The following is a 25,881-nucleotide window of genomic DNA, read 5'->3' as shown; positions in this document are numbered from 1 at the left end:
AATCATCCCTAACCTTCCAAGGAAGATTAGGCCATTATGCTAATCATTCTCATAAAATTTCTAAAGAGAAAAGATGAGAAGAAAAGTTGAGAGAATTTTGCTATAGTTTTTCTACACTAAAAATTACACTCCAAAAATTACTAAAATGAGCTCCTATTTATAGAGCCATAAAAGGACTAAAAATAAATAAATAAAAATTTGGGATTATAAAATAAATATTAAGATTAAATTTGACATTTCAAATCAAAAATAAAATTAATATTATTTTTGTTATCATTGTGATTTTGACTTCTACTCTTTGGATGAAGGTTGAGTGTGGAAGAGGAAAATAGGGTTGATGATGACCTAGACTTATCATCATTGCATCACATGCTTTGGAAGAGACAAAATTGATGATGAGCTTCATGGGCTAGGCTTAACCTTTTTGGGTTGGGTTGCTTTGGACTTCAACAAAAATGCCATTTTTTTCTTCATTTCTTTTCAACTTTGCTCCTTCCTCTTTCTTTCAACAAAAATACACTTTAATTCCTACAAGAAAGACATAAATTGAATCAAAATCAAATATTTTCATTTATAAAATATATTACAATAATTTCATGAAAATATCAATTAAAACTCAATTTATTTTATCATTTAAAATAAATAAAAGTGTATTTTTAACCACTAATCAAAGGGCCGATTCACCTAGTCAATATTCTTCAATGTATAGCGAGATAGATGTCTCGCTATATATTATCTGTAGTTTTCTTGTGATTATACTTTTCGAGGTAAGATGGTCTCTCGTTAATATAGGAATTTATAGTTGGTGTATCCTTGTCTCGCCTAAAACTATATAGTCAATGAGTTATGAATATACTCTATTAATTCTGTATTTAATGAGTTATTCTATTTTGCATTTAATGATATAATCGTTATTATATATGTTGGTTCATATTCCATGAGATTGACACGTGTCACTCTCTGAAGTACAGCCGAATTTTGGGTATAACAAATTCAATTTTCATCCATTATTAGCACTGCACTTACTGGATGTTCATTCACTACTAAGTATATTGACAACTCTTCTCCATCGAGGAGTTTTGAAAGGATTTTTGACTTTAGCAATGCTTGGATTGTTTTTTTTAGGATTTTCTTTTATGCCTTTTAATTTAATAATGAAAGTTGTGCAAGATATCGATGGAGTTGAATGAGTTGGTGGCGAGAGGAGGAGCTGAGCAATTCAGATACATTTTGACAATGGCAATTCAAGGTTTACTTTTATTCACTGATCTAAGTCAAAGTTCAATCACATCAACAATTTCTTCTTGGATGACAAAGTAAAAAGGTCATATATCTATTTAAATATATAGTGTCCTTATTTAAAGATGTCGGCAGTAATAAAATTTACTTTTGGTTTGTTCTTTCTCTTCTTTGCTATACATTATTTAAATTATATTTTAAAATCCAGTACATTTTTCAAATTTATTTTTATGATCAAACTATCTTTTATGATAAATATCAATAATGTTATATGATCATTTTTCCAAGCGTATATGAATTTGAAGTTATAGGAATTTAAAGATTGATGTATATTATATCAGGGGATATTTGCTCTGTGCTAATTACATAAATACTTTCCAATGCCAATTTTAACAGTTTTTTTCTCCTTGAGTTTTTTCTATTCTCACCACCAGTGAACCTTCTCGATATTTATGATATTCTTTAATGGTTTCACTTTTATAAATTAGTCTATATGTAAATATATGATTGCTTATTTAATTCTAACAATAGTAAGTTTTTAATTCTGTAGAATTATGGATGATCATTTATACAATTACATATAAATTTTTTTTTGAATTAGACATATATAGTAGAAGTTCTTTCTTTTCTTTCGTTGTGATTCGGCATGTTTTAATTTTCTCCAAGGTATCTTTTTAATAAGTCCAATAATGGTATTATAATTTTATGACATTTATGGATTTTTTAGAGTGTTTTTAGTTATTGGTTATTATAGTTATAAAGATATTGAGTTATTGAAGTTAAAGAGTTATTGGAATGGAAATTTTCGAGTTTTGCGACTTCAAATGCTTGCTTCGCTAAAGAACAACTTTTTTAGCAGATAAGTTTTTTTTATGGTACTTTTAGTCTCATTATAAATAATATTTTGTGATTTATATTAGTTGTTAATTTTTTTTGTATTTTATGCAGTTGGATCATCTTATTTTCATTTGTAACATTTGGAGGGAGTAGAACAAGCATCAACTGGAAATTTAGGTGTGGAAGATGGAGATTCCTATTTCCTAGCATTTCAAGCATATTTTCTAGCAATTTTAGGGCCAGTTTGGCACAGCTGTGCCGTGGGAAAAGGCAGTTGTAGCTGTGCTGTGAGAAAAAGCAGTTGTAGTTGTGCTGTAAGAAAAAACTACTGAGTGTTTGGTAAATATAATTTTAAAACAGCTATGAGTTGAAAAAGTTATATATAAGTGTTTGGTAAGCTAAATGTTTAAATAGCTGTTAAATATATAATTACTAAAATAGGTATGACATTTGTTATCTAATTTATTTAAATAATTTTATACATATTAATATATTTATAAATATTATTTATTATATTATAAATTTCGGTAATTTTTTTCTTATAATATTTAATTCTTTTAAATATTTATATAATAAAACAATAAATTAGACTTTTACTACTAATAATACTACTACTACTACTACTACTACTACTACTACTACTACTAATAATAATAATAATAATAATAAGATAACTGTTGAGTAGTTTTTGATTAGAGAATGATTTTTTTTTTCTGAATAAGGATGAGATTGAAAGAATGTAAGAAGCCCTAAAATTAATTGGTAAATGGAGAATTTTAAAATTAGATGAGAGAAATTGGGTCAAATGAAAAATTCATTAAACTCAAATTTCAGCTTCCCTTAAAAGCTAAAATCTAAAAGTTGGTGTGAGCCAACTTTAGCTAAAAGCTATAATTTTAACTTAAATTTTTAAAAAAGTTATTTTTTTTTTTTATTTTGCCAAACACTTTTTAAGCAATAACTTTCTCAAAAAGCACTTTTAACTTTTTTAAAAGCTACCCCAAACGGGGCCTTAATGACCTTGGATAGGAATTTTTACCCCTTAGCAATTGTGTCTACTTTTGTTTTTTTTTTCCAGTAATCTAGGATCATTGTTAGACATTGTAACAAGTTTATTATCAAGTTTTCCTGGAGTGTCCATAATTTATGTACTTCGGTTAGCCATTGTGGCTGCCCATGGATTAGTTGTGTATGCTCTTCGGATGGATTAACAACTTGTTATTTGGGATGTATTTAGTCATTTAACCTATATGACATTATTCAGTTTTCAATGATTTTGGTCATTGTTTTCAAAATTAAAATAATGAAGCCAAGAAATTTTCTAGAATTAACCGTAAATGAACATTTGAGAAGGTTTAGTTTCATCGTATACCACATCAAAACATCGAAGCTCCCTTAGATCGCCAATGTTCCCCCTAACTTTACGGACTTCACAAGCATATCATCAACATAAATCTCCTTATATTTTTACCAATTTGAGGCTTGGACCATATGATTTACAAGTCTTTGATATGGTGCACTAACATTTATGAGTCTAAAGGACATGATTTTGTAGCAGTACAATCCTACATCAGTTTGGAAGCTGGTATGTTCTTGGTGAAGGGGTTGCATGTTTATTTTATTGTATCCTAAACAAGTATCCATAAAGGACAAAATTATGTGCACAACAGTGGCATCCACCAATCGATTGATCCTAGGGAGTGTGAAATCGTCTTTTGGACATGTTTTTTTTTAGATTGGTAAAATTTATGCACATTTATGCTTAGGCCATTTCAAAGAGGGCAAAATGACAAGGTATTTACTTAATGTTGTAAGGAAGTGGTAGGTTGCAGCTGCTGCTTGTTGCTGGCTGTGGCCTTTCGGCTGTGTTGCTCTTGGTTTCGTCCAGCTTGTTTTGTTTTGTTCTGTTTTTGAATAAAATCTTCCCTTTGTTCAAAAAAAAAAAAAAAAAAAAAAAAAAAAATTATGGACACTTTCCATTTCCTGTTTGGCTTGGGGACTATAACAAAGTTGGACATTTATACGGGGTAAAACGCCTCTATGATGAACTTGTTCAGCCATAACTTTTGTACCTCGTCCTTTAAAGCCTTGGTCGTCCTTTTGTTGAATAGCCTTCATTTTTGTTGTACAAGCGTGAAGTTGGGTTGGGGTTGGGGTTGGGGTTGGGGTTGGGGTTGGTGGGGGCGGGGGGGCCGGGGGAAGGCAAGTCTACTCTTGGCTTGATTGTGCCTCCGTCCTTGTTCATTTGGCCTATAAGAAAAAACAGACGCGTATGTAACAAAATATTTAAACTTTATTTTTTGTACTGTAAATTATTTAAAATTTTTTAAAAAATTATAAATGATACTAAATATCTATAATACACATTATTATTATTATTATTATTATTATTATTATTATTATTATTATTATTATTATTAAAAAAAACTAAATAGTCCATCGAAACATAGACTTTCCCGACAATTTTCTCTTTTTTATATTATTTTTAATTTTATATTAGTGGAACATGTTTGGTATTGTTTTCTGTTTTTTGTTTTAAAAAATTGTTTTTAGAAATGAGAACAAAAAATAGTTTTTGAAATTTTTAAACACAAGTCACGTTTGGCTAGTGATTTTTAAAAATAATATTGACCAAAAATGAATTGGTTTTTAAAACAGAAAACAACATTTTGTTGTTTTTAAAATTCTTGTTTTTTGTAACTTTGTTTTCTGAAAACTGTTTTTAAAAAATAAGGCCAAACAAGTCAAATTGTTTTTAAAATAATTTTTTGTTTTTAAAAATAAAAAATAATTTTTTAGTTATGATGCCAAACATGTATTAAGTTACCGAAACTCACTGAAATATGTAGAAACGTTTTTTTTTTTTTTAAAAAAATAACATGTAAAAAAGAAATGGAATGGTTCGGAAAGTGGAAACGTTGTGGGAAAGAAGAGAAGACTAGAAGAGTCCGCGTTTAATCAGCCAATGAGAAGAGAAAGATAAGTAATCAAACCAATAGGAAGCTTCCACGTGTATAACCCCACGTCGGTTGGCGCTACCTACACCCGCCTCTTTTTCAGTTAATAACAAAAACGAAAAGAAATCTCCACTTGGCTTTCGGATCTCCATTTTTGCAAATCTCTATCTCTCTGCCTCCTCCTCCAATCTTTTTCGCATTATTTGATTTTGGTAAGGCGGAAATGGAAGCTCATGGCTCCGGACTCCGCCGTATCTTAGTTTTAGCCTTCTGCGTCACCGGAATATGGTCTGCCTATATCTACCAAGGTGTTTTACAAGAAACTCTGTAAGTTATTACTCTCTTTCGTTGCTAAGGACCGAGATCTTACTACATTTTGCTCCATGATCTGCGAATCTCTACTGTTCCTGCATTTTGGGTTACGCAATTTTAATAATTTTAATGACTTTTGTGTAGGTCGACTAAGCGATTTGGTCCAGATGGGAAGAGGTTTGAGCACCTTTCGTTCCTGAATTTGGCTCAGAATGTAGTTTGTTTAATCTGGTCTTATATAAGTGAGTTGTTAACCATATCTATAGGTTTATATTTTTTTTTGAGGGGGGGAATCAATAGGGATGGTTTGGGGTTGACTGTATCTCGTGTGTGTTCGGTTAAACAGTGATCAAGCTTTGGTCTAGTGGCAGCAGAGGTGGTGCGCCATGGTGGACATTCTGGAGTGCTGGTATTACGAATACCATTGGACCCGCCATGGGAATTGAAGCCCTTAAGTATATTAGTTACCCTGCCCAGGTACATTTCTTATACCTTTTTCTCCTTGGGACTGAGTTAATAGAATGGGATTGTTCAACTTAGTGATCTTTTAGCCTTATGTGGAAAGAATTTGCTGTATGAGATGTAATTTAGAATTGTTGCTTGACACTGCACTCACACTAATACGTTTTTATTATATTGGCTACCTTGGACATTACATATTCGTTTCTTTTTTCCTTGTGAATGCTTATTGGTTCATGGAGATTTTGCTAAGCAACGGCTCCTGTACTTATTTACAATTAATTTCATTCTTGAAAACAAATTACATAAATGTTGACATGCAATACTTTAAACTTTCTACTGATATTTTGTAGTATGTGAATGATAATTTAGTGGATTTTAACATTAATGTTGTTATTTTCATTGTTCAGGTCTTGGCCAAGTCTTCTAAAATGATTCCAGGTGGGTCAATGTTTGCAGTTCTTATACTGTTAAGTTACAACTGAGTCTGTTTACTTTCATACGCGTGCTTTCTTGGTTTCCTTTGCTTCGTTTGTCTTTTATTGAATGAAAAAACGCAAAATGCCATCTATTTGTGAAAATGATGAATTATGTAACTTATGGTCACCAAATTTCTTTTAGCGTATTGTCCAGAAAATTATGAGGCTATAAACTTGTTAAGCATGAGAAAAATTATAATATACGATTTTAGTCTGTCATTTTTGGGTATGGTGGATCATTTGTTATGAATTCACATACCTAAAAAGAAGTTAAGAACATAATTATTGACCCTATAAGTTATCCTTGCAGTGATGTTGATGGGTACTCTAGTCTATGGTATTAGGTACACTTTTCCTGAGTACCTTTGCACTCTTCTTGTTGCCGGAGGGGTATCTGTATTTGCACTTTTGAAGGTTAGCATTATTTCAGCTTAGAATGAGAATGAAGCAGTAGTATTCATGTTTTCTCTGTTGTTTTATTTCTAGTGGTTTCAAAATGGTCAAACTGGTCTACATGTCATCAGTTTTATGTTATTAGAATTATAAGAACGGCCAAATAGGTCTGTAGATATGCAATTATGCTAATTTTATAGCGTGGGTTGGTATCAGACTAGCTCAAAGACTATTAGCAAGTTGGCTCATCCAAATGCTCCTCTTGGATATGGACTATGTTTCCTCAACCTTGCTTTTGATGGATTTACAAATGCTACTCAGGATTCAATAAATGCAAGGTGTGTTATGAACCTTCCTTATCTGTGTAATCAGTTGAAGATGCAGTATTGGCTGCTTCACCTTTTTGTTTCATTTGCATTCTCTGTGAAGACTTTCAAAATCTCTAACCTTAGTATCAAATGATTTAGAAACAACTTACAATATATCTATTTTCAGGTACCCAAAGACAAGTGCCTGGGACATAATGTTGGGAATGAACTTATGGGGTACCATATACAACCTCGTATACATGTTTGGATGGCCTCAAGCTATTGGATTCGAGGCAGTCCAGTTCTGCAAGCAGCACCCGGAAGCAGCGTGGGACATTTTTCTATATTGTCTATGTGGTGCAGTTGGCCAAAATTTTATCTTCTTAACCATTAGCAGATTCGGTTCTCTTGCTAATACCACCATCACCACCACCCGCAAGTTTGTCAGCATTGTGGTGTCGTCCCTGCTCAGTGGTAATCCCCTATCAAGCAAGCAATGGGGCTGTGTGGCGATGGTCTTTTCTGGCTTGTCATATCAGATCTACCTCAAATGGAGAAAATTGCAGAGAGTGCAAAAGAAGAGAAAGCCCATGTGAAGAGGCACCTTCAACAATTTTGAAGTTATTATCTTGTTTTTTTTCTTCTTATAAATTTGTTGTAGCATCAATGTAGCCATAAGGTTAAGTGGCTCCAAGCTTAGTTATTACTCGGTCGGGGATATTAGTAAATGTAACTGAATACATCCTTTACTGTTGAGAAATATATTAAGTAGATTATTTGTACTTTTATTTTATAAGGAACCAAATGAATATGCAATTTGACTATTTCTGTGTGATATATATATGTATATATATATATATATATATATATATTTATAAATGAAAAAAAAAGCATCTTAACCTTATATGGGCATAATCAGGTAGCAGCAACTTGTTCAATTTATGATGCATTAAAACCATTTTTCTTTTTAGCCATAAGATTCTGAATTTGCTATGTCTGCTATTGTATCTTCGTAGGGGAATAAACATCTTAATTTTATGTCTTCTTTTTCTATTCTCTTATAGGAAAACCTTTATATTTAAACATTGGTCTAATTGTAGTAAGCTTTAGAGTATGTAACTTATTCTTGACCATTGTTAATTTAGGACACAAATTTGCTTGCTTACTAGCATCCATTGTAGCTTTCCTCTGTTTAATGGTTGACTTGGGTTCAAACATCAAAATCAGTAATCTTGACTCTCTTTTATTAATGAATAAGACATTCTTTCCTTGGTGGGTTATCATGTTAATTTCTCTGATTGTTTGTTCTGGTATTTTTCATATTCTGCTATATGAGGCAAAGTTGTTAAAAATAATTATTCTTTTTAGTGTTGTAGGGTCAACTAAAATAAGGTATTGAGGAGGACATAATAAAAAAATAGAGGAGGAGGTGGGAACCAGAGGTCAAAATAGTAAAACTCTACTCTTACCTTCCCACGAGAAAGTTTAATAGCAAATGAGAGCACTTTATTTTGTAGAGAATTCCCTCCCTCTTTTAACCAATTGCTTTTGATTTTGTCATAATTACACTTGTACTCCATCCATCCACCACCATCATTGGATTTTTCTTCTAAATAACACAGTTCCCTTCTTTACCACAACACCATCCTCACCAGTCACCTCATCATCAATATCACGAAACTAACTCTGTCAAAGTCCTTGAGTACAACACCAGAATGGAAGCTTTCCCACACCCTCCTCACCTCTGTAAGTTCAATGCTTTCCTTTCTGTTTCACTTACTATGCTTTTTTTTAAAAAAATAAATCTGAGTTTCACTTACTTTGCTTTGTTTGATGAATTGCTTGACTTGTATATCTTATACTGCTTTTTGAAACAAAACGATGCTCAACAATGGCTTCCTAACTACTATCCCAACAATTATGTTTTCACTTCTCTTACTTTATCCACGTGAAAGTTTTCCTCTTGCGCAGTGTTGCTTCTTCTTTTCTGTGCTTCTGGATATTGAATTCTGACATTCTTTTCCTTCTAGACCAGACACACACACACACACACATTTATATATATAATTTTAACTAGAGAGTATATGTGCACACCAAAACAAAAATCACATTCCACTCAAATCATATTATGTGCTAGTACATCAGAAATCAGGAAAAAAAAATAATAAGAAAAACTTCTTCTATACCCTCTGCACACCCAAAAACTAAGGGGAAAAAATATATAGTAATCAGCTTCAACTGGTTATCCTTGTTGAACTTTTTTTTTCTTTCTATTTTCGTCCTCGTGATATATATATATTCTAGCTGGGATTTGGCGTGATGCCGATGTATACTTACACTCTGATTTACTATAGACTAAATAGGAGGTTTCTGTACAAGTGACAAATCAAGGCCAAAAATGGGAGCACCCTGGAATGACATATTCCAAGATAAGACAAACAAACAAAAGAATGACACACCAAACACACAGATTTTATGTGAGTAGTACTAAGTAGTAAGACTGGGTCGTGAGGCTGGTCTCTGGGGTAGAAACTCAGTAGAGAAGAAGAAGAAAAGAACACACACAACACCGTGTTAGATGTGTTCCTAGTAGTATGCTAGAATGTACCATAACATTCTAGATCTATAGTGGTTCCACTATGCAGATTCAAACACGCCTCTTGTAAAATTTCGGGCTTAATTTGCTGCTGCAATCAGGAAGGGATTCAAACAAAGATGGTGACCCGACAATGGGTCTTAAGAGAAGTAGAATTGTGGTAGTGAGCTGAATCAGAAGAGTTTAGTTATAGGCTATGGAGGAGGGCTCTTTTGCAGGGTGGTGGTGGTTGTGAAGGATTAGTGCCTGGGCACGGGGACTCCACTCCAAGAGTTTTAAGCAAGAAGTTCCTCTCCTGAAACATTTCACGAGAATACTGTTAGTCTCTAATCAAATTTGAGATACACATTCTAAGGTTATTTTTTTATAAAGAATTTTTACAAACAAAACAAAAAGTTTCTGTATCAATAGATGTAAGTTTTATAAGTTTAGACTAATTAATATTAGCACTTACCAAACTTTTTTAATCTTAAAGGTTTTATTTAAATGATTAACGGCTATCAAAGCTCATTTATATTTGTACCTCACAGTTAAATTTTGTTAACTTTAATACTGTCATTGCATAATCCGGACAATTACTATTACCCACTACATATGCTGCTGATGCTAATGCCCTATATGAGTACTTTCTTTCTTGTTTTGTTATTTTGCTGAAATACCCTGTATGATTACTTTGGGTTTTTTTTTTGTTTTTTTTTTTTTTTATGTTACTTTGCTGACTCACCCACATGAATACTTCTCTATCTATATCAAACAGTCAAGTTCCAAGGACAACTTACACTTTCTGAAAATTTTGGGCTGGGAATTCCTGCTGTCAAGGATCTGAACATTGGAGTGACATGAATAGGAGAACCAAACTCTGTATTTGACAATGCAGAAACAACTTGGCCATCATTTTTTCCTTCATTGCAAGTTGGGATTATCTCAGCTGAAAATATTATATTAACTGTCAGAAAATCTCAGTATAATATTGCAGCAATAGGACAATGGCCTTGATGCAAGTAGAAGGTTTCTTTACCTTGTTCTGTGGTTCCACCACAAATCATCTCATTGTCACATTCACCAACACAACTTTCTTCAACATGGATCGACTGTGAACTACATCCAACATCCTGATGTGGAGCACCTGTTTCGGCTTGACTATGATCTGTTTTATCAACAGCTGTTTGGGACATGGTAGTTGATCCTGTACTGTATTCAGAGCTATCAGGAGACTCATCATACAAATCAGGTTGCCTGCAATGCAATGTCCATTCATTAGAACTTATGTAATGACATAAATATTCTCATATAATAACGATAATGTATAGTTGACAACCATTTTTTTTACCTCCAGGATGGTCGACTTCCTTCATTGCTACTCTTCAAGTCGTCTAACAGATCCTTAAAATCTTCAAGTTGAAAATCAAAATCACTGAGTTTATATCTGAGGATGTCACTTTCTTTGCTTTGGTTCAGGAAATCTTGGAGGACCTGCGTATAGATATAGTATTTCATGAATATTGGAAGAGTTGCAGACTTAGAAGTGTAAGAACTAAGAGAGCTACCCCAAACTTTCTTGGGCATGATATGCATTGTGTGGAGGAATGCAAGCGATCCAAAAAGTTGACACGACAACATTACACCAGAGTTATTAGATTCTCTTTCATAATGGGCCCATATTAATGGAGGAGCTGAATTTGCTTGGCTAAGATTCAGTAAAAAAGCTCTAATTTGTGAGTGAGCCATGTGAAGTTTATTATTCATATTACTGGCTTATTAGATTGTTACTTACATCCAGCTATGACTGTTAGACATGTGGTTTACTCCTAAAAGCTCTAATGTTTGAGTTCTTAGGCACATCCATACAATGCTATAGTTTCCTGGTAATATTGTAGGGCTAGCCAAGGAGGCTATTTTTAATTTTTCAAACTAACATAATGGCGGTAGTGTTTGAGACTGAAACAATGTTCTTACCTTCCAAGCATTCTCAAGACTCTGCTCTGTGTTCTCTGTGTTAACTTTTAATGCCAGTGAGCTAAGCAGCTCTGCTTGTTGCATCAAAGCATTAATCTTTGGGTCATCCTTTCTGAGAAATGATCCTTTGTACTTGTTAATTTGTGCTGCTAATGGAAAAGAAATGAAAGCATCATCATTAGAAAACCCTGAGGTTTAAAAGGAATAATAGCAGATAGATACAATCTCTCATCAAATTCTAAAATTGAAAATTTGTAGGGTAGGCTAATTATGGATTGTGTAATTATCTCAAAACTTTTTACACACTGCTTCTCAGGTTCTCTACAGAAAATAAGGTTAGGACTTACCATCAGCAACAACATCCTTAGTGATATTGTCATGATGTTGAGATGGCATGATGTTAATGTTGTGGGAATTCTGAACTAAGACTGCAAAGGGCGCTCTAAGCTGCTGCTGGTTCGTAGTTGTTGCTCTGCACTGTTTATGCAATCTGCTTTCGAAGTTGCAGTTTTCTGAAGGATCAGATATGTGGCTCCTCCTGTTTTCCATTATAGACAAAAAAAAAAAAAGAATGAGCTTGTTCTAACTAACTTACAAGTAACAACATTGTGTTCTAAGATGTATTTTCATTCTACCTTATCCTTTTTGTTGATACTGAGGTTTCTGAAGTTCCGTCTGTGCTAAGTCCATTTCTGAATATAACCCTTTTGTTATTTGAGTTCATGTATGAAGTAGTGTTCTCCTTTGCTAAAGCTTCATATTTTGCTCTCTTCTTGCACAAGGTGGAGAATCTGTTTTTCACAGCATTGTCCGTTCTGCATAGGCAGTAGAAGATAGGACATTTAATAATATGATCATGAAAAATTGTTTAAAATCACATCAGTGAGAGATAAAGAGATGACAAAGCTTCTATACCTGCCTGAGACAACCTTTGCTATTTCTGTCCATCTATTACCAAATATCTTCTGAGCCTGTAGATAGCCTTTAACAAATTAGATTTTAACCAATAATGGTTAAATCATTGGTAAATATGTAATTGGTATTTCCTGTTTAACTTTTTGCCGACATTAAAAACTAAACAATCAACTACTTTATCTTAGTTTTGGTCTAAATGAAAATTGATTATATAAAATAAATGTCAAATACTCAAATCAAATATATATTTTACTTTCCATTAATACATTAGGTGCAGTAGATCGTGTTTAGTGTTCACCAAGCTAACAAATTAACAATATCTGAATATTATAGATGTTATCAATATCAATTACCTCGCACAAGAGCAAGTCTTCTTCCGGTGACCATCCCCCTTTCTTGAAGTCGGAATTCAAATATGTGTACCATCTACAGCAACATTTTTTAAAAACAAAAAACAAAATCAATAAACAATAACCAGAATAAATAGAAACGAACCAATAATCACAAGAGAAAACCAACCCGACAACACCATTATTATCATTACTAATTACCTTCTTCTGCACTGTCTAGTCGTTTTATCCTTGAACTTTGAAGCAATGATTGCCCAACTGCAGAAACACAAATAATAAAAAGATAAATATACATATCAATTCCCAGAGAGAATCGATTCATGCCCAGCACAACCTAGAAAAAAAGTGAGTGAAAGAAACTCATACTTCTCTGTTCCGTGGATATTAATTTGCTGCCGCAGTATATCATCCTCCTGAAACTCAAACGACCCCAACTCAGAAAACCAACTATAGAAGAAGAAGAAGAAGAAGAGTAGAAAATAACAAGAACCCACCAAGCAATCAAGATAAAGAAAGATAAAAACAAGATATAGACATAAGAACAATAATGATAATAATAGAATGGGAATGAAACAGAGTATTTTTAAGTATTAAGCAAAATAATAAGAAAGGGACCTCTTGAGTCCACGTTACAATGTGGCGCTCCTTCTTCTTAGAATCTTCATTACCAGAAGTCTTCTTCCTTGTGTTCTGCATTGTTTTTATTTACTTAAATCTTCACACGCTCTCTTCTTCCTTTCTTGGACGCTCCTTCCCTTTATCCAATCCAAAAAGCATACTAAAGCCCAACTTTTTTCATGTTTACTTATTTTTTATTTGCAGCCCCAAATCACAATGGTAACTTAGTAAGTAATACCTCTCTATATATTTAACCAAGCTTCACTTCCCCCACCTTCTTCAAAAGGCACACTTCCCTCTCTTTCCTGAACTTTTTTATTTATTACTAAAATATAACTTTTATTAAAAAAAAAATGAAAAATTATCCTTTTACCTTAACCTTTACTGATACTGTTGTTGGGTTTGAAAGAAAAGAAGGAAAGCATTGGCTATACACTCTAATACGATATCGGACACTGCCTCGGATTCTAACTTTTCGGTCACCCCTTTGATTTTTTTTTTCCTTTCTTGCACTACTTAATACCCATTCCCCCAATTCAAAGCTCAAAACACTAAATCCAACAAGAACAAGAGAATCACCACCGAAATGGGAATAAAGGGTAAAAATATATTAAAAGAAAAGGATAAAAAAAAAACTGGGCAATAAGAGCTATAAATGGAATACTAAGAAGACTTTGTGACACATACACAATATTGGGTATTGGGCAACTCTCATCACTTAATTCAAAAACAATGTATATGTACGTACAATTACAAAATCTAAAAGGAATGAAAAAGGATAGGGTGAGATTGGATTAGTAGTAGTAGAGAGCAGGAGTAGTAGAGTAGTAGTAGTAGTATGAAAGTTTGGGAGTGGGAAGTGGGAGTGACCCCAGAAATGTAGAAAGGAGTGTTTCTAATGTAAAAACCATGATAGTAATAAGCAATGATAGTCTGTCATTTTACTCTCCCTCTCTAGTCTCTACAGATGAGATGAAGAAGACTACTACTGCTGCTACTGTTGAAAACTAGTTTGAAACCCTCTCTCTTTCTCTCTCTAGATTGAATATTATACTATATAAATATTATAATATATATGCTCAAAAGAAGGAATAATTAATAATAGAAAGGAAAAATAAAAAGAAATAATTTCTATCAACGGATTCTCGCTTTAGTGCGCGGGTATGAAGGGAAGTTTGAAAATAACGCTGAATTCCATGACAATAACATTAATTGGATCAATGTGCAGTGTAGACTAAGCCCACATTGCACTCAAAATATTAATATTATTATTATATAATGTATATTCATATATATATATATAAAATATAATATATAATCTTGTATTGTATTGTATGTTGTGTGGAATTAGAATGGAATGGATGATGGGTTTGGTTTGTGGGTTCAAATTTTTGAATAATGAGGAAGTTGGGGGATTAAAGGGAACATGACCATCTTCGTGACCTAACACCCTTCACATATTATTTTCCCATATTCAATCTCTATAATAATTCATGCAATTTGAGTTCAGCAACTTATTTTTTTTTTTTAAAAAAAAAATATATATCTATATATATATTACCGGAATAATAAAAGATGTATAAAATAGAACAATATGTCGGTTCTTCCACGTGCATACAGGCGCGTGTTTTCAACGTTCTGTTGTGATTAGTGGAAAGTTATTGAGATCCGATTGGGAATATTGACCAGAGTTAGTTATATCCAATGGCATTTGACTGTGTCATAACGCGACACATGTGAATGTTTGGGCAGAGTGTGTAATTTGATGATATTTCTGGAGGCAACGATTGTTTTTCAAAATTGATTTTTCTTTTTTTTTTCATGTGGATGGTGTTATTTGTTAGCTCAGGGTCATGTGATTTGTTCAATATAGAAAGCTTCATTCATTTTTTTTTGAAATGTTACTATTCTCTCTCATAATTTATATTTTTCTCTTTTAAAGTAGTTGGATTTTTGAACACAACGTTGGTCCCATCCCATCTTTATTAATTTATAATGTTGTTAATAATATTCATCTTCTTTCCTACTATTATCAAGGTTAGATTAATTAATATACATTACAAAGATCATTAATATTTTATTTTAAAAATCTTGTCTTACTCTTACCCAACCCTTCACAAAATATGAATTGATTAAACTGCTAATGTACATATTTAGATATATATATATATATATTTAGATATACCGTAAGAGGAAGAGGATTAGTAGTCATAAACGTTAATTGGTAAAGTTTGGTAAGCATATTACTTAATTTGGCTTACTTCTTATTGCAGCTATATAGCGAGGAAGAAAAAAGTGTTGGTGTGGCTGTGGCCAATCCTTTTGAAAAAATACCCCAAAATAAACTGAAGTACCAAAGAAAAATATGCTACAATTCAAAATTGATCATTGTATACAAAGTCAACCTTATAGCTTAATATGTTGGATAACAGAACACATGTCATATATTAGGGATAGACAACACAAGAGAAGGGATATATATATCATAAATAATATAAATATAACTAAAACTATAAATTAGAAAAAAAAAATAAAAAAAAATTAAGAAATATATATGGAAAAAAAGGTCTCCATCCAAATACTCCTTTATATATACTCTCCATATATACAACGACAAAAATGAAAACTTTCGAATAATTCATATTGGTTTTGTCCAAAAATAGTGAAATAATAGATATAGAAAAATGAACTATATGTTATTAAAAAAATAAATAAACAGAAAAATGAATACCCCACAATTCTTTCCTCGAAGTGACCTAAACCTACCGTGTGATAAATCCAAACGAAAGCCTGATTTTGAATATTCTAATTATTTGAAATTAAAACTTTTGTGGGCCTAAAATAGCCGGCTGCTAATGAAATTTTAAAATTTAATCTATAAAGTATGTTTAATAAAAAAATAAAAATAAAAGTTGATCGTGTCAAGCTCCATTACATTACCATTAGTTAAAGAAGCAATTTCAGTAGTAGTGTACTAGTGTGATCATCAACTACTGTTTCATAGGGTATTTTAACAAACTATAACCAGCACCATGCAATTTAAGAGTTCTTTATGCTATTAATTTATATATTATTGAGTATTATTGATTAAACTTTCACTTAATTAGGGCTTAATTAACTAAACGGAATTTACCTACCATGACCATGCAGTTATGGTTAACACGTGGACAATACTATATTTTGCCACGTGAACATAAATAATACTATTACTAGCTATCTTGTCTTAGTTAGCTTTTCATATAATCAATTTGTGGAGCCCTCCAATTGGCGAAAAACTACAAATAAGCATCTCTTCTGGGGTCTTTTTCTTTGACAGCGAAGTCTCCCGCCAAAAACCAGGCATATTTATGTTAATTCATATATGTTGATAACAAAGCTCAAACACCATGTAATAATCCAAACCTAGCTATTAAATTATTTAATATTGCCACCATAAATATACATATATATAAAAATAGTTATAACACCGTGAAAAGAAAAGAAAAATAGAAAGCGACGTGCATGTAAATTGTATAAAAAAAATGTTCTTTTCGAAGAACCAATAGGAAGTAATATCTCAAAAAGATATTAGTAATAAATAAATAAAGTGTATATAAATAGTACTGATTATGCATGTAGAAATATATGAAAAGGAAATTTATATATATGTATGTATAAATAATGTGGTAATAGTGAGAAATCACTACAAGGGGTCGGTGATATATTTGTCCCACAATCAGCCATCAAAGGGCAATGACACCCAAAAAAAGACCGACCTGTGGAACCCTATGCAAAAGCTATTTTCCTACAATTCTCGGCCCTCTTGCAAAAGCAAGCTAGTTTTCTTTTTTCTTTTTTTTTCCTCTTTTCTTTTTATTTTTTCTATATTTTTGAATAACCCATTTTGAAAAAAAAAAATTAGAGAGAGAAAAGAAATATATAAATTTGGGTAAATATTATTTTAGACTTTATATTTTACAAAAATTATAGATTGGACCTTTTATTTTTTTAAATAACAAAATAGACCTTTAATTTTTTAAAAATTTACAAATAGCTAGGACCATGAACTGATTTTTTTTTTGTGAAAATAAAACTTAATAATTATCTGACCTAGAGGTCTTATGACAAAACTAGTTAAATTTCCTACATCTGTTGGTGTTAGGAATTGTCTTCAAGTTAATTATATTAAAAAAATTATCAAAAATTAAACTCAGGGTCTTATTTGTACTATTTTAAAAAATATAGGGTCTATTTTGTCATTTAATAAAATAGAGGGTCCAATCTGTAACTTTTGCAAAATACAAGGTCCAAAAATAGAATTTACCCTATATATTTCAAAAGAGGGGAAAAAATGGTAAATACTATTTTGGATCATGTGTTTTGTAAAAACTACTAATTGGACTACCTGTTTTGTTAAATGATAAAATGGACCCTATATTTTTCAAAATAGTAAAAATAGGACCATGAGTTTAATTTTTTTTAAAAATTATTTTTTAATATAACCAACCTTAAGACAAATTTTAACATGAACAGATACAAAAAATATATCCAGTTTTGACATAACATCTCTAGATCAAATTATTATTAAATTTTATTTTGATAAAAAATCAGTTCAGTGGTCCTATTTGTAAAATTTTAGAAATTAAAAGGTCTATTTTGTTATTTAATAAAATAGAAGATCCAATTAATAATTTTTACAAAATATAGAGTCTAAAATAGTATTTAAAAAAAAAAAAAGAAGAGTTAAACAATAATATTCCTTTCTCTTCCACACACAGCACCCATTATTCCTTAATTTTGTCATATTCAAATTTGAGTTGAGGTATTTGAATAAATAAAAGTGAAACGTTAGTCTTGAATACATAATCTGTGAGAAAAATGTTATGACGCAACTTAATGTGAAGTAACATAAGACCTGACATAGAATTATATGTGTATTTTAATATTAAATTTTATATTTTTTTAATTTAATAAATAATATAAAAAATTATTAACCAATTATAGAATCGTAACTATGATCTTGGACACCAAATAAGAATGCTCTACCTAGTCTATGATGTTAATTCTTGTCTGATCTTGAACCCTATATATATCTTGCTAGCTGATCACCACTAATTTAACTTTACTGTATTGTGAAAGAAAATTGCTAGTTTTAAGCGTGTAATAGTATAGTAGTGTTTGACAAATGATATTCTTTACGCGGTTACATAATTAAAAGTACAAAAATATTTATAAAAAACCTTAATAATATTGTAGATAATATATAGAGAGATGCATGTTGGAAAGTTACGGAAGGCTTGATTTACTTTAAACTATTTGCCCAATTTTCTTAATGACAGGACTCCCTATATATATATATGGTCATACATATTATTTGAACTATATTGGTAGTATTGTATCGTGATATAATTTGATCATTTGTAATCTATGTATAGAGAGAGCTGGAGATGAATTATATGTATGTATATACGGCTATTACAATAAGAATTAAATATTATACCATATCAATAAAGATAATAATTTATAGCTTGATTTAATCCAAATAACTTAAATTAATTCTTAAAAACTACACCATAATTAATATATTTTTTGAATATTATTAACTATAAGTTCAACTAACAAAATTCCAAACCTATAACTTTTTTACTTTTTATTTTATGTATGTCTATTTAAAATTTAGTTTTAATTATATATATTTTTTAATTTCTAATTTACATAGAAAAATATGGTATAGTTCCTCTAAATGATAAGGTCTCCTAAAGTTGTTCTCGTTTTTGAAAGTTAGATGACATCTGGAAGAGAGTTCCCGGAAGTCTAACTTGTCCATCCGGAAGAAGTCTCGTGAAATGACAGATACCATCCGAAAGGGGGTTCCCGGATGCCTATCATGTCCACCTGGAAGTCTTTAAGAAAATTAGTCTTCCTTCAGAAAGGAGTTCCAGATGGCTAGTTGTTTCTTCCTGGAAGGGAGTCCCTGATAGTCGACTCTAGTTGTTGCCTTTCCTATCTGAAAGTCCTTTTAACGTACGCTTTGGTCCGTCTTCTAGGAAGTGTACCGTCTTATCTAGAAGCACTTCTTCTTATGGTGATGTGGATATATTATTATGAGGAGTTTGTTAAGTTTGTTAAGTCGTAACTAACTTAACAACGTAGCATTTGCAGCCACTGACTTTGAGATCCATATCCCTAATCTATAAATTGTTAGAATATATTTTACTAGGATCTAGATTTACTAACAAGTATGTTTATTAACATCCTAAATATGAATTTATAAAACAATAGAATTTGAACACATATAAACTTCAGCAGAATATATGTCTCCTCCCACTCAGATCTCTAATCCTTGTTCCTTTTTGTCGCAGAGTATTATAAAGATCTGAGCATGATTCTCCTTCAGGTTGTTGGATTCTTCACAGTCTTACAAACTGTGATTGAGTATTAGACTTGCTATGCGTGGGCATGCACTCATTCACTATAGACTTGACATTGTTGAAGAACAATCAAGGAGATTTTGAAATAGAACAAGGAAGAAGGTCTAAAAAAACTCTAGTTGTCTGACAGAATGTAAACTAGGTTATAAAAGTTTGATGAGAATGAGACCATCCTATTCCTTTTATACTATTTCACCTAGGGTTAGGATTTAAATTATATGGAATAAAAAATGATAAAATAATAGTAAAATTAGCATTAAGTGGTCGGCCATATAGATGGGCCCCAGTAGTTATAATTTTACTATTTTTTTAACTATTTATCTTTTATTTTACAAAGTCATATTTTTTAATTTTAATCCTATAAATGTCAAAAATATTTATTTGATAATTATCAAATAAAATTATCATTTATATTATTTATTAATTAGACTCCACAAAGTCTCTTAATTCACAAATAACCCTAAAACCTCTTTTATTCATAATTAAGCCATTGCTTAATAAAGATTCATAAATAAGACATAGTTTAATTTTAAAATTATAATTGATTAATTAAAATTAATTAACTAGAGTCTTACAAGCAGTATTGTCTCAACTAGTGTAGGGACCATATGCCTATATAATCAAGCTTCCAATAAGTAGCTCTAGAATTTACCAAGTAAATTTCTAACTTATTAATTCCTCCTTGCACCACTATAGATTTAGAATTGCACTCTTAATTATACAGAACGTTCTACATGTTCAACGATATAGATACGCTATGAATTATCTATTGTTATAATCCTAATAATCAATGATCCTCTATAGATGATCTACATCGAGTATGGACAAATTTATCGTTACACCCTTCAATGTATTTTATCCTTAAAACACTTAGCTACCTATAAATGATATTTCAGTAAACTAATATAATTACTGAAATGAGTACTCAACCATTTATCTCTATTAAGCCAAGCTCGAAGGAAATCATTATTTTACTTCTATGTCCAGATGGAAGCCATAGATTCCGTATCTATGATTAGTATTCCCACTCAATTGAACTACCATGTCCTTAATCTGTATGTCACGAGAAGATCCATTGGTCGACTTTAAGGAAAAAATTGAAGAACATAAATAATACATGTAAAGCCCGCTTAGTTTAATTTGGAAATTAGCAGTTAATTATGATTAATTATGAAAATTATTTATAGCTATTTAAATAATTTATTATACTGTTATTATTGAATTCAGAAATGCATTGCTATGTCATTCAGTAGTTTTCATATTTTGCATTTCCGGTGCCCGGTATTTTGGAACTCGGTGTTTGGCTCAGTAGAAATCACAACTTAGTATGTTAGTAGTTTGAGACGGTTTATTAGACATTGGGAATGACAGGAATGGCCGGGAATTTAGAATTTCCCAAAAATACCCTTTAGTGTGTTTTATGTGGTTTTAGTGTGGAGGGGAAAAATGGTCTTTTTGCCCCATTAGTATTTTGTCTTCTAATGAGTTATTAATTGAAAAATAAGTGTTAATTGATATTAAATGTTGGCTGAAACAAAGAGTAAGTTGTTGCATGTTATTCATTTTCATTTTACAAAAAAATCACAAAGTTAGAAAATTCAAAACACTCTCTCTCTTTTCCTCTCTCTCTCGGCTGAGTGTGTGGGTGCAAGGAGCTGGGTTCTTGCTTTGATTTTCAAGCAATTTCTCTTCCAAATCTAAGCATTCTTCAAGCTAGGTTAGCTCCTCTTCATTGTTTCTTTAAAAATTGTTGAATTTTGTTGAAATAAAGATGAGTAAATGCATGATGATTTTGAGTTTGTTGCTGCTGTAGTTTAGGGTTGTTTTCTATGATTTTCTATGTTTGAATTGAATGGAATTAAGTAGGTTTCATGCATGCTAGTTACTTGGTTCAAGTTTATGAGATTTTGTTCAAAAGCTTTGATTTTGAAGATATATGTGGAATCTGTAATTACTTGCTGTAGTTGGTTGTTTTCATTTTCAGAGGCTTAGTTATGCATGATTATGTAGGTTTGATCTAGTTTGATTGCATGTTAGTGGATTCTAACCAAGTTTGAGTTTTGGAACTCAAAGCTTGGTCTTTAATGGTGTTTTGTGATTCTGTGAGTTCTGGGTGGTTTTGTTGCCTTTGAATGGTTATTTGGGTCATATAGAACAGGTCTAGAAGATCTTGTGTGATTTGGGTTAAAATTGATCGAGTTATGAATTTTTGAAAAATTCCTACGAGGAACCGGAATTCCGGTTGTGCAACCGGAATTCCGGATGAGGGTCGATAATTCCCGAACCGGAATTCGGTTGCGAAGCCGGTCTCTGGGTTGGGGAATTTTCAGAAACCCTAGATTTCCTCGATTTTATGTTTTAGGGGGTATTGCCATGCTTTTTATCGATAGGGAAACTTTTAGTTCCTAGTTTAAGTTTCCGGGAAGTGATTTAGCATGTCACTTATAGTGTTGTGATTTTTATGGTTTAGGAGCACATGTAATCCGCGCGATTAAAGTTCCGGTCGAGTTGTGGCACACACGAATTCGGAATCCGAGGTAAGATTAGTATAACAGTATGCATATGTAGATTACATGTTTAGCGTGCAGGTAGGAAGCCTGTTAGATTACATTAGTTATGTATGTTGGCTTCGAACCATCCAACCCTGTCACGTCGGTACGAAATTTGGAGTATGACCGACGGCGGAGTATGGCCGGTTCGGCCGTCAGTGACACTTGGTTGGTGGTTCCGTACTATTGACGTATCCCATCGGTACAGTGGAGTATGACCAGCGGCGGAGTATGACCGGTTCGACCGATCAGGTGGATATAGTAACACGTCGGTACGAGTGGAGTATGACCGACGGCGGAGTATGACCGGTTCGACCGATCAGACTGTTACGTGTCAATAGTACCGTCCCTATGAACGTTCAGAACTCAGTACCGTGTTGGACACGGCAGTAGTGGCTCAGTATCGTGTTGGACACGGCAGTAGCGGGACTCAGTATCATGTTGGACACGACAGTTAGGGTTATGATCAGGGGTATGGGCGTCTGATCATGACCGGGTTTATGTATGAATATTATTATGCTTTTCTTACTGAGTCTGTCGACTCACAGTTCTACGTTTATGTGTAGGTAAAGGCAAGGCTAAAGCTGATGGACCGTGAGCGAGCTTATGAAGGTTGTACATGTCGGGGCGGTTAGGCCTGGAGCATACGATCATCGGGATAGCGAGGCTGATTTTGTAACTAGTCGCTAGGCGACAATTATTTTGTATAAACAGTTAACTCTTTTGTAAATGATTTTGTAATCGGGATCCCGAGTCTTTTGTAATATTATTTTATAAGTTTAATTAAAAAGCAAAAATTTTAATTAATCACGTTTTCCATAAACCTCGTTGATTAGCAACGAGCTGCACAGCATGTTTAAAAATCACGTAATACGCCTATGTTAGTTAGGGTGTTACAATACAACTGAACTAGAACCTAACCATCTCAGAATTGAGATCATTTGATCTAAGATCAACTAGGTGATATTGAATTAGATAGATACTACAGTATTATATGTTATTCAAGTTCAATATTGGTCCCTTCTGATGCATACTCCATACATCCAACCCAATCTTACTTTAACTAATACCCTGGAAAGGACATAGCACTTATCTAAGGTGCAAGTAAACTACATTGTAGATTATTCTACTAATTAAATCCTGTATACTGATAAATCATAGAAATTCATTTAATCACATAATCTTGATTATTTTCCACTGTATTGACATCACAATAAACAAGAACATCAATGTGATAAGGATTTGGATGAATTTATAAATCAAACAAATGATCACATGAACTAAATAAAACATTATACAAGTAATGAAATAAATTTGTTTCTTTATTGATAAATGAATATTCAAGATTACATTGAAATAGAGTTTTATTTAGGGCACAAGACCTAACAAACTCCCACTTGCACTAACATAAAACAATCAGTACATTTTAATCAATCCTAGATTCATTCTATTCTTTTCAAATGTAGTGACTGTCAAAATTTTTGTTATTGGATCAACTAAGTTGTCTTCAGTATCAACTTTTTCCACTAGTACATCCCCTCTTGCCACATATTCTCTAATGATGTGGTATTTTCTCTCAATGTGTTTGCTTCTCTTGTGACTCTGACGCTCTTTATTGTTGGCTATAGCACCAGTGTTGTCACAAAGTAAAACCAATAGTTTTTCTATTCCAGGAACAACACCAAGTTCTGTGAAGAACTTTCTTAGCCAAACCAGTTCCTTAGCATCCTCAGCGGTAGCTATGTATTTGGCCTCCATGGTAGAGTTTGATGTTGCGGTTTTCCTGACACTTCTTCAAACAATTGCTCCACCCCAAGAGTAAATACCATCCCAGGTGTATGTTGGAAATATTTTACCAGGATCTAGATTTACTACCAAGTATGTTTTATTAACATCCTAATATGAATTCTAAAACAATGAAAATAAACACATAAGAGTTTAAGAAAACCTTACATTGGGTGCAGCGAAATATAATGACTCCTTCCATTCAGATCTCTAGCCCTTGATTCCTTTCTGTACCAGAGCATAATCAAGATCTGAATCTGGATCTCTTTCTCTCCTTCTTTGATGCTGATTTTGTTGGAAATTATTTTACCAGGATCTTAGATCTACTCACAAGTATGTTGATTAACACCCTAAATATGAACTTCTAAAACGATTATAAATTAAACACATATAAAGTATGAGAAACCTTACATTGGGTGCAGCGGAATAAAATGTCTCCTTCCGTTCAGATCTCTAACCCTTGTATCCTTTCTGTCGCAGAGTATTATCAAGATCTGAACCTGGATCTCTTTCTCTCCTTTCTTTTGTGTTGAATCTCCTTCTTGTTGAATGTCTTTCTTCACGATCTTCCTCACTATGACTGAGGTATCACTTGCTGTGTGTGGACACTACTCTATCACTAAGAGGTTCGAAATTTACAAGAGAGAAGAAGAGAGTGAAGGTGGCGGCTAGGTTTAGAGAGAGAAGGCTCAGGTTTTTCTCTGAAGGAAACAAGATGTGAAGTTGTATATTTCCTGAAGCCTTCACTATCTATTTATAGCATTCCACATAGGGTTAGGTTTGAATTATTTGACATTAAAATAATAAAAATATCAGATGATAATCCCTATTAAAGTGGCTGGCCATGGAATTATGGATTTGGGCCTCACTTTTTGCAATTTTACTGTTTTATCATTTCTGCATCTCATTTTCTCAAAAACGCCAATTTTCAAATTCAACCATTTAAATGCCAATTCCAATTATTTAATAACTATAAATAATTATTAAATAATATTGTCATTTATCATATTTATTAATTGAACCATACAAAGTATCTTAATTAACAAATATGCCCTAAAAACTCTTTCTTTACAATTTCGCCCTTACTTAGTGAAAAATTCACAAATAGACATAGTCTAATTTGAGAATTATAATTGATTAATCAAAACCATTTAAATGAGTCTTACAAGTAATATTGTCTTAACTAGTGGGGGGACCATGGGTCTATATATCCGAGCTTCCAATAAGCAGATCAAGAATTTACAACCTAAATTCACTGACTTATTAATTCTTCGTTGAATCCACGCATAGAACTTAGAATTGCACTCTCAGTATATAGAACACTCTATATGTTCCACCATATAGACACATCATTTGTTATCCATTGTTATAATCCTAATTTGATCAATGATCCTCTATATGAATGATCTACACTGTAAAGGGATTAGATTACCGTAACACCCTACAATGTATTTTATCCTTAAAACACTTAACCCCATATAAATGATATTTCAGCTATGTGAAATGAGTACTCCACCATTTATTTTCGTTTGGTCAAGCTCGAAGGAAATTATCCTTTACTTTCTATTCGCCAGATAGAAGCTATAGATTCCATATTTATGTTAGCGCTCCCACTCAATTGTACTACCGTGTTCCCAAAATGTACGTATCACCCTGACCCAAAAGTAGGCTTAACTAACAAATCAAAGAACACGAATAACACTCTTGAGATTGAACCT

At 32.3% G+C, this 25,881-nt stretch overlaps 2 protein-coding genes and 1 long non-coding RNA gene across 4 annotated transcripts; 2 read left to right on the top strand and 1 right to left on the bottom strand.

Annotated features, from left to right (window-relative positions):
- The first annotated feature begins 5,045 nt into the window (after positions 1 to 5,045).
- On the top strand, positions 5,046 to 7,808 carry LOC115700786 (UDP-galactose/UDP-glucose transporter 3). The gene is made up of 7 exons (XM_030628430.2): positions 5,046 to 5,360; positions 5,490 to 5,587; positions 5,692 to 5,822; positions 6,215 to 6,245; positions 6,594 to 6,697; positions 6,893 to 7,014; positions 7,172 to 7,808. Exons 1-7 carry the CDS (start codon positions 5,257 to 5,259, stop codon positions 7,578 to 7,580), a joined length of 999 nt encoding a protein of 332 aa, XP_030484290.1. The 5' UTR covers positions 5,046 to 5,256; the 3' UTR covers positions 7,581 to 7,808.
- Positions 7,809 to 9,071: 1,263 nt separating this feature from the next.
- On the bottom strand, positions 9,072 to 14,558 carry LOC115699514 (transcription factor MYB124). Of its 2 annotated transcripts, none has more exons than XM_030626971.2 (12): positions 13,417 to 14,558; positions 13,168 to 13,214; positions 13,003 to 13,059; positions 12,805 to 12,877; positions 12,452 to 12,507; positions 12,172 to 12,351; positions 11,884 to 12,074; positions 11,537 to 11,685; positions 10,911 to 11,053; positions 10,599 to 10,816; positions 10,360 to 10,508; positions 9,072 to 9,875 (listed from the first exon to the last, which is right to left on the bottom strand). In XM_030626971.2, exons 1-12 carry the CDS (start codon positions 13,495 to 13,497, stop codon positions 9,768 to 9,770), a joined length of 1,452 nt encoding a protein of 483 aa, XP_030482831.2. In that variant the 5' UTR covers positions 13,498 to 14,558; the 3' UTR covers positions 9,072 to 9,767. The 2 variants fall into 2 exon arrangements, with proteins under 2 accessions (XP_030482831.2, XP_030482832.2); XM_030626972.2 differs by having other exon boundaries at positions 11,537 to 11,682.
- LOC133030134 (uncharacterized) lies at positions 10,674 to 11,412 on the top strand. The gene is made up of 2 exons (XR_009684001.1): positions 10,674 to 10,811; positions 10,917 to 11,412. It is a non-coding gene; the product is annotated as an uncharacterized LOC133030134 (long non-coding RNA).
- Positions 14,559 to 25,881: the final 11,323 nt, after the last annotated feature.

This window comes from Cannabis sativa, chromosome 8 (assembly GCF_029168945.1).
Source record: "Cannabis sativa cultivar Pink pepper isolate KNU-18-1 chromosome 8, ASM2916894v1, whole genome shotgun sequence".
Classification (NCBI taxonomy): domain Eukaryota; kingdom Viridiplantae; phylum Streptophyta; class Magnoliopsida; order Rosales; family Cannabaceae; genus Cannabis; species Cannabis sativa.
The sequence above is the reverse complement of the archived record's forward strand: the minus strand, read 5'-3'. Positions and strand labels throughout refer to the sequence as shown.